Below are 17,192 nucleotides of genomic sequence, written 5' to 3' on the forward strand. Positions count from 1 at the left end.
CTGATCCTGACCACTTAGAGTTACTTCTCTTGCCTTAAAACTGTCCCCCCAAGTTCTTGATTCTTTCCAAATGGGAATAGTTTCATCCAATTTATTCTGTCCAAATGCCACGATTTTGAATATCATCTTCAGTTTTCCCTTATCCAAGAAAAACAGTTCCCTGATGTTAAATCTGACATTACAGTGGTGGATAACCGCACTTCAAAACACTTCACTTCCAATGAATGACATTTGATGTGCCCTGTGGTCAGGAAGGAGAGTGAAGCAGGCTTGAAAGGCCAAATATATATCCAAGTCCTCCTCCTGGTATAGATCCAAGTTTGTTATTTTACTACTTTGTTAGACGAAGTTTATTTCCACCCTCCACCATTACATCTCCAATTTGGAAACCAAAATAGCCTTCCCATTGTCCTTAAACTGTACAGTCTAGTGCTGTCTGGAGAGACTCTGTCCCATCTCGTCACCTTTTCCTCTATTCAAAAAGATTCTGCAGTTTTGTCCATACTTGGCTCGGTCATTTTATCTGATGTACGTTTCCAGATCAGAGAGATTCCTTCTTATTGATCCCTGAATATTCCAAGTTAACATTTTATGACCACATGCAAAATGAAATGGTACGGGAACCAGATGATCAACAGGTGAAGGAAGGAGGGAATGGATTTGACCAGGAAAGTATGGCACACCACCATTGTCTCCTCGTTAAGGTGCACGAGAGCATCAACTGTTTAGCAGTAATATTTATGGCTACATCTTGTGTGTTCTGTTTTCTTCCTCTCCCTCATTCTTTTCTGTCTGTCTGTCTCTTTCACTTTTATTTGTCTTTGTCTCTTTCCTCTTTTGCTCTTTCCTCTTTATCTCCATTCCTCCCATTTCCATTCTCACACCAAGGATTTTCTTTCTTGCTCATATTTCGAATGTTTTAACCATGACCGTATTTCCACAGTATTTCAAGATTGTTAAATGCTTTGATGCAGTCCAAGCTCATGATGGTTGCTGTGTAAGTGCAACTCCATTCATCTGAGCTTCGCGGCTCTCATCATATGTGAGAACCCAAAGATCGAGAATTCAAATCCTTCCACTGTAGATATTCGTAATTCTCTTAACTGATAAGATGGCAGCAAGGAAAGTCAGTCATGCAAACTGTTGACTTATTATAAAGCCTCACTAGTTTACTAATCTCCTTTGTGAAATGGAACCTACCCCTTGCTGGTCTGGCCTACATGTTGACTACATTTCCAAAGCAATGCTTTGATTTTGAAGTTCTCACTTTATATATAGAAATCCCATCAAGACCTTGCCCCTCCCTATCTCTGTAATCTCCTTCAGTCCTACCACTCTTCAAAACATCACTGCTCCTCTAACTCTGGCCTCTTGAGCATCACCGATTTTTATCACCCCAGCATTGGTGGCCATGTCTTCAGCTGTACAGGTGCTAAACTATGGAATTTCTTTTCCCTGAATCTCCAATTCTGTCTCTTTTTTTTTATTCACCTTTCAGACACTCCTCAACTTACTACTGTACTTTAATCGATCCTGTGGCCATCCACCCCAATGTCTCCTTTTGCAGCCCACCATCAAATATTGCATTGTAACCCTCCTATAAAGTGCCTTGGAATGATTTACTACATTGAAGACACTAAATGCAAGTAGTTGTTGTTGTTGTTGTTGTCAATCTCTTCCTCTTCCTCATCCTCCTCATATGATTGGTTCTTGATACCACAGACCTGCCAGGGATTGGTATTAACTGCACTTTGCCAAGGTCAAACAGTTTTTCTCCAACCTCTTGATTGTGTTTGTTCTCAACATCTGACCCACCAGTGGAGAGCTTTCTAATTGAGTTTCTTTCTTTTTTGACTCAGCCCCGATTTCAGGAGTCGATCCCACACACAAACGTTGGAGAGTTTGGAAGTTATCCCTCAGATTGTTGGCCCCATCACGATGGATAAATACGAGATCATCCGGAAATATTTAATAAAGGTATTTGAGTCCTGATCATCCGTCTTGATGTTGTGTGGTTCTAGGATACATATAATCTAAGTAGCTGTGTGGGAAACAGATGCATCTCTCCACTTTGTCTCCTGCAGAGCTCAGTGTATTACTGTTTGCATTCCGATGTATGTCTTACAAACTAGAAGCTAACCCCTGCCCTTTATTTAAGTAGTCACTTGGCAATACAGAACTTGTGTTGCTGGAAAAAGAGAGATGCAGTTGAAGCTTTTTGTTTTGCACTCAGAACAGATGCAGGAATGTCCATTTTCGAAGAGTATGTACAAACCATTTGAAAAAAAGTGCTAATTAGTTGGCGAGTGAGCTCTAGTTGAGGCATTGACGTGGACCGTGCAGTAGGGAACAACTATCCTTAATGATATTATCTGGGCATGTTCCTTTCCCATGCACAAGTCCCTGTGTATGAATTATATAAACCTTCAAACAATTGAAAGGAATCACATTGCAATCCCGATGAATAATTTTAAGTTTGTTTTTAATGTAAGTCCTAGCTTGCTCAGGATTGTTCAGAAAGTGTTGTACATTTGTGAAATCACATTTAAAATTAAACTTTTATGTATCGCTTGCAAACTACAGAACTTATTCATACCCATTGACATGTCCTCTGCAAGATACAGGATCATGTCCAGGTGTTGCGTCATTATTTAAATGTTATAAAACAAAATATAGGTTGCTTGTGACTGACCTGTGGCCTATTCTTCACACCTTGGACAGGCATGTGACACCCCTCTACACCCACTGGGGAAACTGCTGGAGACACTGGTGGCAGTGTACAGGATGACCTACGTGGGAGTGGGTGCAAATCGCCGATTACTGCAGCAAGCAGTCAACGAAATCAAATCTTACCTAACTCGCATCTTCCAACTGGTCAGGTAATGAGCGCTGAGAGCCGGGACGGCTGTCAGCAATTAGTTTAACCATTGCTGAAGTGGTGGATGAGTGCCACTTGAAGCTGCAAACTTGATTTGGCCCTGTGTTTTCTTTCAGATTTCTCTTCCCATTCCTCCCAGACAGAGACAGTCGAACCCCAGGAGCACATGATGATGAAGAGGTTGACAGCGAGGAAGGGGATTTGTTTAGCCAAGGGTAAAAGATTGCTACTTGCTCAACTAGCCATGAGTGGGATTGGGCTGTGCCTGTTTTAGTCTTGGTTGAAAAGCTAGGACATGAGTCCATCATGTGGGCGGCACGGTGGCACAGTGGTTAGCACTGCTGCCTCACAGCGCCTGAGACCCGGGTTCAATTCCCGACTCAGGCGACTGACTGTGTGGAGTTTGCACCTTCTCCCCGTGTCTGCGTCGGTTTCCTCCCACAGTCCAAAGATGTGTGGGTCAGGTGAATTGACCATGCTAAATTGCCCGTAGTGTTAGGTATGGGGTAAATGTAGGGGTATGGGTGGGTTGCGCTTCGGCGGGTCGGTGTGGACTTGTTGGGCCGAAGGGCCTGTTTCCACACTGTAAGTAATCTAATCTAATCTGATGTTGGAAATCGATTATCCTAAAAACCAATGCAGAGATGCCCAATCACGGGGAAAGTACCACGTGGGGTACAGTGAACAGCATGGTTCTCCTAATGACCTGAGATTTGCCCTTGGCTATCTGAACAACTTTGCCTCATTTTTTTATATTGATAATGTGTTGGAGTGGTGCAGTACACCTGGGCAAAGACTGGGCATCTTCCTATTCCACCAATGGTTCTGCTTGCTGGTTGCATCCCTGGCAGAGTGCCAAGTGGAAACTTAATTCTTCTAACTCCAAGGAGAGAGGGAGTGGGTGACCTTGAAGCATTTCACATCCCTCCCAGTTTATCCTTCAGCTCTCAGTTGCAAGGCAGCCTCAGTAGCAGGGCTGTCAAGCTCTTACTGGATTGGGCTCATGCTATTGGCCCCCTGACTTTTCCCATTATCATCACTTCAATACATTAGAATCGGGTTGGTTTGGAGGTACTGAATGTGTGAAGGTTAACCTAGTTCTTTGTTCCAGTAGGGTCCCAGTGGTTACGAGCTGTGGCTTGCTCCTTCCAGTCCTGTTACCCCGGCTCTATCCACCTCTCTTTACACTCTACGCTCTGGACAATGAGAGGGAGGAAGATGTTTACTGGGAGTGTGTGCTGCGACTCAACAAGCAACCAGATCTATCCCTACTTGGTTTCCTGGGAGTACAGAAGTGAGTGTTGTTTTAAAGGAACTCTTAGCCACTGTTAAAGGTGACCAAGGTGTTTGGCACAGTGCGACGGGACGGAATGCATAGCTGATGGTGACTAGCCAGTATGCCGAACCTGAACCTTCTGTGAGATGCTGAATGCCAGTGCAGTGAGTGTTTGGTGCATGGGCCTCGCCTTGTCCTCATTGTTTTGAACCCTGACTTGGCTAATTGTTTCTCCTACTGTCTCCGAAGTCATAGCATCAGGGATTCCAAATTCCTCTTGCCAAGACTAGCATATGACTTGTATAATTTCAAAAAGTCCATAATGGGTTAGAGAAATCAGGTTAGAATTGATGCCAAACTGTACAACTCTGAGCGTGTTTGACGAGGACAGCAGAGAGGGAGCTTCACTCTGTATCAAACCTAAGCCTAAGGTCATGGCTTACTGGATACTCCAGAGATTTGGATAACTTACCATGGAGACCTGAAGGTTCTGGAGGAGTACCACTAGTGATGCTTTCTTGCGATCCTTCAAATCGAGCAGCAAGAATAGCAGTCCATTGTCCTCTTCCCAAACCAGCGTGGTCAGTGTGGAGGTGTTCGTCACTTCAAACCAGCTCCACGTTATTCATGTGTCAGACATCACCCACCTGAAACAACTGCTGTACTGGGAATTCAGTCACGAAAGGTAACTGTTATGAGGACCATGGAAGTGCTTGAGCAATATTCTCAAAGTATCCCTACCAATTCTTGGGAGTCCTTGGCTTGTGACAAACTGATGAAGTCATTTAAGAAAACATTGAAGACATGGAAAGATGGTTTTGATAATGTGCAAGAATGGAGTTGAGGCATTAGACAGAGTACAGGAACCTCCAAAAATCACCTGCACCTGACCCTCCAAACAGCACCTGCCAACCCCACATGTGGCAGAGTCTGCAGATCATGCATTGGACTATCAGCCATCTCAAAAGGCAATGGAGCGGAAGAAAATCATCCTCTTTCTGAGGAAGTAACTAGTTCTGTCACTGCCCTGGGAGTGTTCAGTTGTATATTATAGAGGGAACCCTGTGCTGTATTTACCTAGCTGTGTCCTTTTTAAGGATTTACACCATAATACCTCTGGTCACTGGACACAGCATCCTTCAACTCTCAATGTATGGAGAAAGTGAGGACTGCAGATATTGGAAATCAGAGTCAAAAAAGTGTGGCACTAGAAAAGCACAGCTGGTCAGGCAACATCCAAGGAGCAGGAGAGTCAATGTTTCAGGCCTAACCCATTCCTGATAAAGGGCTTATGTCCAAAACATCGACTTCCCTGACCTGCTGTGCTTTTCCAGACCCACACTTTTTGACAGTGACTATTGTATGCAGACTGACAGAGGACTGGATTGTAATAGTTTCTTCCTTGAATGATCACTGGCTCAAGTGTGCAGATATGCTGTTCATGTTCATAGTCATGTGGTCTACTATGGCTTAGCTTGCATTGATGATGCTTACCACATCTCGTGAGTTTTAACCCGTTTTCTTCTGGTTTTAATTTTCAGGAAGTTTTGGCCTGTCACTGTCTGTATACTTGGAGAAAAGATGGAGGTATAGACACTACATTTCTTCATATTGCTCAATTCTCCCTTCCACTTTTATTATCTTCTCCATTTCCCCTTCCCCTTTTTCCTCGTCTTATTGGTCTCCTCTACCCTCTCGGGGCAGTGATTAATAATGAGGTTTGCAATAACGTATCAAAGTGAGCTTCACAGAAATGCAGACATGAGTGACAGACTGTCCGACTGCCATTCTCCTTTCCTCATTCTTGGTTAGGGAGGCCTCCTGTAACCAGTGAAATAACTACACTGACATCGACAAACTGAATTCCAAGAATCAAACCTTGACACCCTTCGATCTATTCAACAGTGATTTCCCCCAGGCTCAAATAACCTTCCGTCTGTAGGTGTATTCTACTGAAATACTATATGGTAGACTTCAACAACATGTTCTATTTTACAACTTGGAAGTGGTATAGGTGCATGTTTGGAGGGATATGATTGCATTGGAAAGGGTGTAAAGGAGATTTACCTGGATATGTCCTGGACTGGAGTATTTCAGTTATGAAGAGGGATTAGACCGATTGGGGTTGTCTTGATTAGATTAGATTCCCTACAGTGTGGAAACAGGCCCTTCAGCCCAACAAGTCCACACCAACCCTCTGAAGAGTAATCCACCCAGACCCATTTCCCTCTGACTAATGCACTTAACACTATGGACAATATAGCATGGCCAATCCACCTGGCCTGCACATTTTTGGACTGTGGGTGGAAACCGGAGCACCCCCCGGAGGAAACCCATGCAGACACAGGGAGAATGTGCAAACTTCACACAGTCACCCAAGGCTGGAATCGAATCTGGGACCATGGTGCTGTGAGGCAGCAGTGCTAGCCACTGAGCCACTGTGCCTCGTCTTTGGAGTAGAGGAAGTTGAGAGGGTGGACGAAACGGAGTTGCAAAATTATGTGGGGTATAGGCAGGGTAGACAAGAAGAAACTTCTCTCTAGATGGAGGGATCAGTGAATGGGACATAAATTTAAGGTAATGGGCTGAAGGGTCAGAGGAGATGGAAGGAAAAAAAATTGCATTCAGGAGGTGGTGGGAATCTGGAAATCATTGACTTTAAGATGCAGTCAAAAACACTCATAATATTTAAGAAATATTTCAGATGTGTACTTGCAATGACAAGCATACGTTGCTATGGGCCAAGTGCTGGCTAGCTGGAATTAGAATAGTTAAGTAGTTGTTTTTGATAGGCGTGGGTGTGATGGGCTGAAGGGCTTTTTTTCTGTGCTGTTGATCTCTATGACTGTACAAACACAGATTCTGTCTGCAAATGCCTTTCAGTCCAATGCAACAGATCCTTTTGTTGACTCCAGTCTGTGCATTGCCAGTTGTAGTCAAAATTAGATTCTTTCTTTGGAGACAACAGTCAGATCTTCAGTCAGATTCCACAGATAACCTGCTCATTGCCTGATGTTCAGTCACAGCTAAATGTAAAGAGGAGGTTGAATTCACATTGGAAATCTAACTTTAATTCTAACCAGAAATCTGAACCTAGGGAGTGTAATCTTTGAATGTTAGCCAGAGGGAGATTGAACTCTTGTTAATATGGATCTTTCACAACCGGGCCCTCTGGGAAAGATAGCACGACAGACCTGAGTAACATGAAGATTAGCGATGCGAGCTCACAGAGTCAGTCTGTGAAAGGAATGTGAAACTGTCGCTTTCCCAGCTCTGACATCTTATCCCTTGTACGTTTCCAATCCATTTGTTTCCCAGCTGTGAATTTGCTACTAATCCTGATACAATCACCAAAGCTTGTGCCCACCATGCCCTTCACTTCATTCCAGCCTTGTCTCCTCCATGTCCAGTCTTCAGCAAAAGCTATTTGACCAGAGCATTGACTAGTTGTAGCATGAGGTGTGGGAAGATACTCTGCACTGACCCAGTAGTTGAGCATAGAGAGGATGTTAGCTATGCCGACTGACCTTCACCAACCAGTCTTTCTTCCCATCTAACCATTCCCTGAGATTTATACAGCTGGCACAGTTTCTCCCTCTTCCTTGTAATGATGTCTGGTTCATCCTTCCCAGGTACAATCTGTCACAAAGGATGTTTGCTACGCTTCTGCTATTGAAAGTTTACAGCAGATCAGGTAAATCAAGTACATACTTCGCTGCCCAAATATCCCGAGGGTTTGTGAGATGTTGTATAAAGAGGAACAAGACTGATGGACTTCAGTACATTAAATGCAGTTCACTGTGTCTAACATCTCTTAAGTTAGTTGACACAGCTAGACTTTATCACCTCACCGGATGAGGAAACTGTGTTAAGTAACGGTGGGAGTTTAAATAACGTGTAACCTTTAGCTCTTGTGTCAGTACTGCTGCCTGAATCCGAATGTACAGTTAACAAGGTTGGATATGTTATGAAGGCAAAAAATTAAGTGTTTTTTTTTGTTCGGAAGTCACTACTCAGAGTTGAGGCTGAAATTTTGACTGTTCCACGTGTGCACACATGACCCCACCACAACTCCCTCAGTACAGTTCAACACACACAGCCAGAGGACTAACTCAAAGTAACTCAAATTCATAGAGCGAGACAGAGACCTTTTTTCTGATGTAAAAACAAATCCATGTTCTCTTAAAGCCACATTGACAGCCTCATGTGAGCACTTCTGATTTTACAGTTTGGGGCTCCATGGTTCACAATCAGCCAGATTTCGCTCTCTTTAATATGGCTTCTCTGATCTTATCAGCCAAGATCATAACATTATATCCTTCGAGCAATAGCCACAGTCTTTTGGTTACTAACCCTGTGATCTCATCATTACACTATCATCATGAAACAGTTAAAACAGCAATGTTTGAGGCTTTGTGAAAGACTGGCATTATATTAGAATGGAACCAGGGTTGAAAGAGTTCAGTTTACCTGGAGAGATTAGAGAAGCAGGGATTGCTCTCCGTGATGCAGTAAGTAGGAGTTTTAGTCGAGATCTTCAATGTGAGAAAAATGTAGAGAAATGATTTCCACTGACAGGAAGGTCATAGCTAGACAATTTAAAATATTTGTTGAATTGGAGAGGGGGTTGTAGAATTTCAAATGTTTCTTTTAGGCAGCGAGTTGTGAGTGAAAATGGGCCAAGAGGCTTCCTCCGGTCATCTACCAACGTGGTCTCCTTCTGGACTGGTTTCCATTGCAAAATGTCATGAATCATGGCAGAGTTACATTCCCAGGACCTGCTGGTTATGAAAAACTGCCTTTTCTCCCAACAGCACAACCTTCACACCAGCTGACAAGCTGAATGTTATCCAGCAGACCTTTGAGGAGATCACACAGGAGGTCCTGACTATGCTGCAAGAAGACTTTCTTTGGTCCATGGATGATCTCTTTCCTGTCTTCCTGTACGTGGTGCTTCGAGCTAGGTGAGAGTGCTTTTCAATTCTCTAAGTAGCCCCTTTCTTAACAAAGGAGAAAGTGAGGACTGCAGATGCTGGAAATGTGTTGCTGGAAAAGCACAGCAGGTCAGGCAGCATTCAAGGAGCAGGAGAGTCGACGTTTTGGGCATGAGCCCTTCTACAGGAATGAGGAAAGTGTGTCTAGCAGGCTAAGATAAAAGGTGGGGAGGGGCGTTGGAAAAGCAATAGGTGGAAGGAGGTTAAGGTGAGGGTGATAGGCCGGGGTGGGGGCGGAGACGTTAGGAAGAAGATTGCAGGTTTGGAAGGTGGTGCTGAGTTCGAGGGATTTGACTGAGACAAGGTGGGGAGGAGGGGAAATGAGGAAACTGGAGAAATCTGAGTTCATCCCTTGTGGCTGGAGGGTTCCCAGGCGGAAGATGAGGCGCTCTTCCTCCAACCGTCGTGTTGCCATGGTTTGGCGATGGAGGAGTCCAAGGACCTGCATGTCCTTGGTGGAGTGGGAGGGGGAGTTGAAGTGTTGAGCCACGGGGTGGTTGGGTTGATTGGTCAGTCCGGGTGTCCCAGAGGTGTTCTCTGAAACATTCCGCAAGTAGGCGGCCTGTCTCCCCAATATAGAGGAGGCCACATCGGGTGCAGCGGATGCAGTAAATAATGTGTATGGAGGTGCAGGTGAACTTGTGGCGGATATGGAAGGAAACCCTGGGGCCTTGGAGGGAAGTGAGTGTGGAGGTGTGGGCGCAAGTTTTGCATTTCTTGTGGTTGCAGGGGAAGGTGCGGGGAGTGGAGGTTGGGTTGGTGGGGGGTGTAGACCTGACGAGGGAGTCACGGAGGGAGTGGTCTTTTCGGAACGCTGATAGGGGAAGGGAGGGGAGGGAAGGGAAGGGAAATATATCCCTGGTGGTGGGGTCCGTTTGGAGGAGGTGGAAATGACGACGGATGATACGATGTATATGGCGGTTGGTTGGGTGGTAGGTGAGGACCAGTGGGGTTCTGTCCTGGTGGTGATTGGAGGGGTGGAGCTCAAGGGCGGAGGAGATGCGGTGGAGGGCATCGTTGATCACATCTGGGGGGAAATTGTGGTCTTTGAAGAAGGAGGCCATCTGGGTTGTTCAGTATTGGAACTGGTCCTCCTGGGAGCAGATGCAGCAGAGACGAAGGAATTGGGAATATGGGATAGCGTTTTTACAGGGGGCAGGGTGGGGAGAGGTGTAGTCTAGGTAGCTGTGGGAGTCGGTCGGCTTATAGTAGATGTCGTGCTGATTCGGTCGTTCGAGATAGAAATGGAAAGATCTAGGAAGGGGCGGGAGGAGTCTGAGATGGTCCAGGTAAATTTGAGGTCAGGGTGGAAGGTGTTGGTAAAGTGGATGAACTATTCAACCTCCTCGTTGGAGCACGAGGCAGCGCTGATACAGTCATTGATGTAGCAGAGGAAAAGGTGGGGGGTGGTGCCAGTGTAGCTGCGGAAGATGGACTGTTCCACATATCGTACGAAGAGGCAGGCATGGCTGGGGCCCATGCGGGTGCCCATGGCTATTCCTTTGGTTTGGAGGAAGTGGGAGGATTGGAAAGAGAAGTTATTCAGGGTGAGGACCAGTTCAGTCAGTCAAAGGAGGGTGTCAGTGGAAGGGTACTGGTTGGTGCGGCGGGAAAGGAAGAAGCGGAGGGCTTTGAGTCCATCGTGATGGGGGATGGAGGTGTACAGGGACTGGATGTCCATGGTGAAGATAAGGTGTTGGGGACCGAGGAAGTGACAATCATGGAGGAGGTGGAGGGTGTGGGTAGTGTCCCGAACGTAGGTGGGGAGTTCTTGGACTAAGTGGGACAGGACTGTGTCGAGGTATGCAGAGATGAATTCGATGGGGCAGGAGCAGGCTGAGACAATGGGTCGGCCGGAGCAGTCAGGTTTGTGGATTTTGGGTAGATGGTAGAAACAGGTGGTGCGGGGTTGTGGGACTATGAGGTTGGAGGCTGTGAATGGGAGATCCTCTGAGGTGATGAGGTTATGGATGGTCTTGGAGATGATGGTTTGGTGGTGGGAGGTGGGTTCATGGTCAAGGGGACAGTAGGAGGAGGTGTCCGCGAGCTGGCGTTTAGCCTCCACAGTGTAAAGGTCAGTGCGCCAAATTACTACCGCGCCTCCCTTGTCTGCCAGTTTGATAGTAAGGTTGGGGTTGGAACGGAGGGAGTGGAGGGCTGCACGTTCTGAGGGTGAGAGGATGAAGTGGGTGAGAGGGTTGGAGAGGTTGCGGCGGTTTATCTTAGCCTGCTGGACACACTTTCCTCATTCCTGAAGAAGGGCTCATGCCCAAAACGTCAACTTTCCTGCTCCTTGGATGCTGCCTGACCTGCTGCGCTTTTCCCTTTCTGTGCAAATCACACTTACACCCACATCATAGTCTTCTCTCATCTCAGAAATCTGTTTTGTCTGCAGTTAGTTGTCAACTCGAAAACCAAGCCTCCTTGCAAAATATCAAATGATTGGTACAATACAATACCATCCCACGCTATTTTGTACCCAATGACTTGTGGTGGATATGGAAGGATCCCTTGGGGCCTTGGAGGGAAGTAAGGGGGGAGATGTGGGCGCAAGTTTTGCATTTCTTGCGGTTGCAGGGGAATGTGCCGGGAGTGGAGGTTGTACCCAAGGAGCTTCTGATGCCTCCCTTCATGTAAAGTGCTGCTGTGCGATTCTGAGCTGGGGTAGGAAAAAAAACTAGGTTTGTTCAGCTGTTTTTGCTGACTTGCACTAGAATCCCTGGAAAGTGATTTGGTTTGTGTTCACTCCCACCCTAATTCCCACCCAATAAATTCTTGATCTTTATCAGGTATGTGCACTTGGTCTGGGAGGAGTGTGAGAAGTGCTTAGGCTGGTGGAGATTGTACACGTTTCCTCTCCTCAGTGTAAAAATGGCAGCACTATTCTTCAAGAAACTGTCCCGTCCCTACCCAACTGCTCAAACCTTGTGTGCCCTGGGTGTAAATATGGGCAAGACAGTGGGACATCACTACGTTGTACGATCCTGTTCACAAGCCTCTGGCAGGACCCACATCCATTGAGCAGGCATCCTCCCAGTCCTTCAAACCCTTCCTTACCTGACACAGTCACACAGCAGTGATTAACTGCAGAAAGCCCGACTGATGTACTTTGTACCCCTTGGCCACTCTAGCAGTCAGTCACCCTTTCAACGCTGAGAAAAAGAAAGACTTGCATTCTTGTTGCACCTTTGGCAATTTCAGGATATCTCAAAGTACTCAAATGCCAATAAAGTACTTCTGAAATGAAATCACTTGTTAAGTAATAAATGCAGAAGCCAATTTATTCATGATAAGTTCCCACAAATATCATTGTGATATTGATCCGGAATCTGTTTTTGTAATGTTGTGCAAGGGATAAATATTGGCCAGGGCACCAGGAAGAACACTCCTCTTCCTCTTCAAATGATACCACAGGATCCCTTTTACATCCAGCTAAAAAGGCACACATGGGTCTTGGTTCAATGGTCATCTGTAGGATGCCGTCTTCAGTGCAGCATACCCCCGGTACTACATTATAGCCTCAGCCAGGATTGTGTGGTTGAATATCTGGAATGGGACTTGAACTTATAACCATCTCATTCAGGGATTGAGGTGATTGCTGCTCACTGAATCAAACTTGGTCAGAGACAAAAAAAACTGCAGATGTTGGAACCAAAGGTAGATAAGCAGGAGCTGGAAGAACACAGGAAGCCAGGCAGCATCAGGAGGTGGAGAAGTTTTGAAAAAGGGTTACACTTGAAATGCTGACTTCTCCACCTCCTGATGCTGCCTGGCTTGCTGTGTTGTTACAGCCTCCTGCCTGTCTATTCACTGAATCAAGACTGAAACTTCAGCTGTTTTACATGTGCAAGCACATGCCCCCACCACAGCTCCCTCAGGACAATTCCATATGCACAGCCAGACAACTAACTCCAAATGACTCACCAGCCATGATATATCCTTCTGAAACTTTTATTGCCTAGTTTAACTTCCCTTCTGGTCGGACATCACTCGTGCATCATTTTGGGAAAGGCTAAAAATTGCTTTCTAACATAAAGTTGCATTCTTTTACCATAGGATCAGGAATTTGGGCTCAGAGGTTCATCTGATTGAAGATCTGATGGATCCTTCAGTCCAGCACGGAGAACAGGGGATCATGTTCACCACCCTGAAGGTTAGTATGGGACAAATGCAGTACTTGGGGATGAGGGAGGAAAAGAGGGATTGTCACTTGGAGAGGGAGGGAAGGATGGGAGTATGTTGCTGGGGGAGGGAGGGAATAGATTGCTGGGCTCAGGGAAGGAGGAACAGAACACTGGGAGGAAGGGGACAGGTTGCTGAGAAGGAACGCAGGAATGGGTTGCTGGGAGAGGAAGAACGTGGGTCACACTGAATGTGCTGCCTGGATTCATGCACTGCTAGAAAGCTGTGTTAAGAAGCGACCCATGCAAGCTCTGTGCAAACCATTGGAACAAGGGACAAGGCAGTATTTGCAATAAAATGTAAAATGCTTTTCACTAACAATTTAATATTGTTTGTATTGATCTGCAGGCCTGCTATTATCAAATTCAACATGAGAAGCTAACATAGGACAACACAGACCTTTCCTCTCCATTCCCTTCCTCTGACTCAAATGGATTGTGCAACATTTGGATGGCTGGCCTGTGGATGCAGATGTGGTGCATTCGAGCACCCAGTTAGAGACAAGCCCGATTTGGTCTTGACCGTGTTCTGTCATTCCCACTCACTCCCGAGATCCCTCAGAGTTGTGTTCTCATTCAGATGCTCATTTTGCTCATCTCTCTTCCCTGCCTTGCACACTTATTCACCCACCTTCTTTACCTTCCTTGCACACACATTTGCTCAACCTCCCACATTTGCTTCCAACCTCGCGTGCACCTGAATACTTTTGCCTGGGTGTACACTCCCACAGTGACGGAATTTGACCTGAAAAGTTTTAAATCTGAACAACTGAGGTTAACTTTACAGCTTATTTCACATGAAATTTATTTATATGGTGTTTCATTGGATAACAAAAGAAAATTGGTTAGGACTTATCCTAGAGTAACAATGCACCAAAATTAAGAAATGAAATGACTGACAATGTATTTGTGTTGTTGCAGAATAGACTAATTGGAAAGTGAGTACAGAGAATTGTTCCAGTGTTTGGGGACATAATTCTGTCTGCTATTACACTGAATATTAGAGACATGTGGCACTGCTATTTCTCAGTCTCCTGGAACCCCCTCATTTCACCTGTTGAGTAGGGACAGAGGTGGAGGGAAACTATGCCTGCACACTTTAGGAGTTCAGGAAAGACAACAATGTAATGGCACGTTAATGAGACCACAATTGGAGAAGTGTGTACAGTTTCTGAGCTCCACACACAGGAAGGATGTTGAGACATGAGTGAATTAGCTTCATTAGGAAGCTGTGTGGTTTGGTGAATTGACAAAACTTGAAAAATCAGAACTGTTTTCATTAGAACAGAAGATGGGTGAGGTTAGATAGACTATGTTCAATGGTTGGTCTGGTATGGGATGATGTGGGCAGTGGGGGACACTGTCACAGAGGAATCATGGTAAGTACATGGTTCAGCATCAAAAAAGTTATAGGATTATATAAGATATTTTGGAAAAGTAACAAGCAGCCTTAGAGGATTGTGAGGCTGTGAAATTCACCTATAAATTAATGGGGAGCCATGTCATTTCCATTAGTTTCTACAAATTCCAGTTGTTTTTATTTGTAATTGTGACTGGTTGATTGAGTTGGGACTTCCTTCTGCCTGTGGTTTCTGATCTTCATTATTCCTCCCTTTCATTTCTTTGAGCACATCTAGGGAAACATGGGTAATAATTGTAAAAGAGATTTGAAACCCTGTCCCACTTGGATTCACCTCAAACCCTCTTTGTTTTGCCCACTAAACAAAGCTGTGGCACTTCTTGGGGCTTCATTGTTCAAAGGGCGTTTTGATTAATTCCAGATGTCAGTTGCCACTTTTTCACTGTGTTGACATCAGCTGAGGTCCGATTTCTTTTTATATTCCTGCTGTTTCTTTCACCATTTTCAGAATCATCAAATGTGTGTCTTCCTGAGTCATCTGTACAAATTCACTTGATAATTCTGAAATTCCTTTCTCTATCTGCTCTAAAATTCCAGTTTTGCCTCATTTTTAGATTTCCCCCTCCGTGTCTGTCCCTTTTGAAAACCAGTGATCTCTTTCCTGTGACTGGCCATCTGACCTCCACACACTGCTCCAAATGCGATGGATCAGTGTCTAATGCTGTCACTTGACACGTAAATGTGGAATATAGATCTAGAGTAAAAGATGCAGCACTGGAAATGTATTACTCTGTCCCTTGTACTCTCTGAGGTATCCGATTTCCCTGAGATGGATGGGGATGGGGATGACGCTGACCCTGTCAAGGTCACAGCTCTTCTTGAGGTACCTCTGCATTGCAAACCCATGTACATTTTGTGATTGTCCAGGAATCATGTGATTTCAGCCTCCACTAGGGGAACAGGGTATCTGCTGTATGCAGATGGAGATAGGAACGTGAGAAGGTTAAATTCCCCTCTGGGATGACAGGCTGCCCAAAGTGTTTCAATATAAACTGGCTTCCCATTGAGAGTAGGTTGTGTTCTCTTGTGATCTGCGCGCATGTTGAGTTGTGAAAGGGAACACTAAATGATTCTCTCACTCTTTATTTAAGTGCCCTGTCAGTGAGAGACATGGGATGTGGAATCTTTGCTTAAGGATAGGCACAAGGGGCAGTGTGGGTGACTTACATTATGTATAAGGCCATTTTGCCTGTTTAAGCTTCCTGCACAGCTTGCTTCCCACCTGCTCTCTGCATTTCCGATGGCCAGTCATTGCTTGAGGTCTGTAGGACGTTTTAATGATTAATTCCTGTAACATTTTGCTCCTCTCCACTTCTGCCTCCCAAGCTGTATTTTCTATAATCCTGTTAACCCTTTGATAAATGGGCCAGAGCATTGAAGAATCATTGTTGTAACTCTTTCATTGGCTGTGGGGTTTAGTGGGTAGCTTATTCACTTCAGACCCTTAAGATTAAGGGTCAGACCCCGCACTGGAGTCCATGATCCAGGTTGACACACTGGTTCTGAGGGAGTGTTGCACTCCTGGAAGTGCCATCTTTCAGTTGAGACATAATGAGAAGATGGTCCCGAAGACGGAGTCAGATAATTAAAAGAAAGTCCCTCATAATACTTTGATCAGGACATGCAAGTAATTCTGAAGCACATGAAGAATCTCAGGGTCATGAACCCTGCCTTTGATACTGCTGCATTGAGAGTGCTTTACAGATTCGGTCCTGTAAAATATTGTCACACTCATATTGCAGTATTCTATTTATTAATAAAAGGTTTAATATTTTGTAGTCTTGTGAAAACATTGAAGAGATTGAATATAAATCTAAAATGTGTACAGAGAATTGTTTTAAAACTGACATTGTATATTGTGTTTCACAGTATATTGGATTATTGTGATCCACAATGGCTGCAATAAAATGGAACTCGCGCCTCCTCAGGCACCTTTATTTTGTACCTGCAATTCATTTTGTCTCCTTCACGTACAGCTGATGTGACATAGTCATTACATAAAGGTTATGTGTGCCCTGATAGTTGTGAGCAGTTTTCACCTTCACAGTTAAATGTTCCTTTATAAGAGGGAAAAACAGAATAATTTGCATTTTCAACAGATAATTTTGAAAATTTCTTTAACAATTCACTTTATCCTCTCCACTTTCACATGAAAGCATTCCCCCTATCCCTCAGGTCATGCAAACTGGAATTTGCCTTCTTCCACTTTCCATTTTTAGTTCAAACCAGATTCCACGCAAATACCAACTCCACCCTCTCATTTCAGTTGATTTCATAGTCTCTACCATCTTCAGTCTGACATTTGTGTTCCTCCTCTCTCTTTCACATCTGGCCCTTACAATCCCTCAACTGTTCAGAGCAGGTCCAAGGCTGAGAATTCTATCTTGAGTGACTCATTTTCTCACTCCCCTTCTACAAGGCACAAACAGTAAGAGTGTGATGG

General features: G+C 44.9%; 1 protein-coding gene across 4 annotated transcripts in view; it reads left to right on the plus strand.

The window, feature by feature from the left end:
- The window catches only part of als2b (alsin Rho guanine nucleotide exchange factor ALS2 b), a 125,950-nt gene extending 109,277 nt beyond the window's left edge, over positions 1-16,673 (plus strand). For all 4 annotated transcript variants that reach the window (XM_060827540.1, XM_060827542.1, XM_060827541.1 and 1 more), the window contains 9 exons: positions 1,860-1,977; positions 2,722-2,879; positions 2,995-3,093; positions 3,993-4,172; positions 5,696-5,741; positions 7,787-7,848; positions 8,969-9,118; positions 13,205-13,301; positions 13,679-16,673. In XM_060827540.1, coding sequence (XP_060683523.1) covers positions 1,860-1,977; positions 2,722-2,879; positions 2,995-3,093; positions 3,993-4,172; positions 5,696-5,741; positions 7,787-7,848; positions 8,969-9,118; positions 13,205-13,301; positions 13,679-13,717 — 949 coding nt within the window. In that variant the 3' untranslated portion in view covers positions 13,718-16,673. The remainder of the gene's footprint in view (positions 1-1,859; positions 1,978-2,721; positions 2,880-2,994; positions 3,094-3,992; positions 4,173-5,695; positions 5,742-7,786; positions 7,849-8,968; positions 9,119-13,204; positions 13,302-13,678) is intronic.
- The last annotated feature ends 519 nt before the right edge of the window (positions 16,674-17,192 follow it).

Source organism: Hemiscyllium ocellatum, chromosome 7 (genome assembly GCF_020745735.1).
Source record: "Hemiscyllium ocellatum isolate sHemOce1 chromosome 7, sHemOce1.pat.X.cur, whole genome shotgun sequence".
Classification (NCBI taxonomy): Eukaryota; Metazoa; Chordata; class Chondrichthyes; order Orectolobiformes; family Hemiscylliidae; genus Hemiscyllium; species Hemiscyllium ocellatum.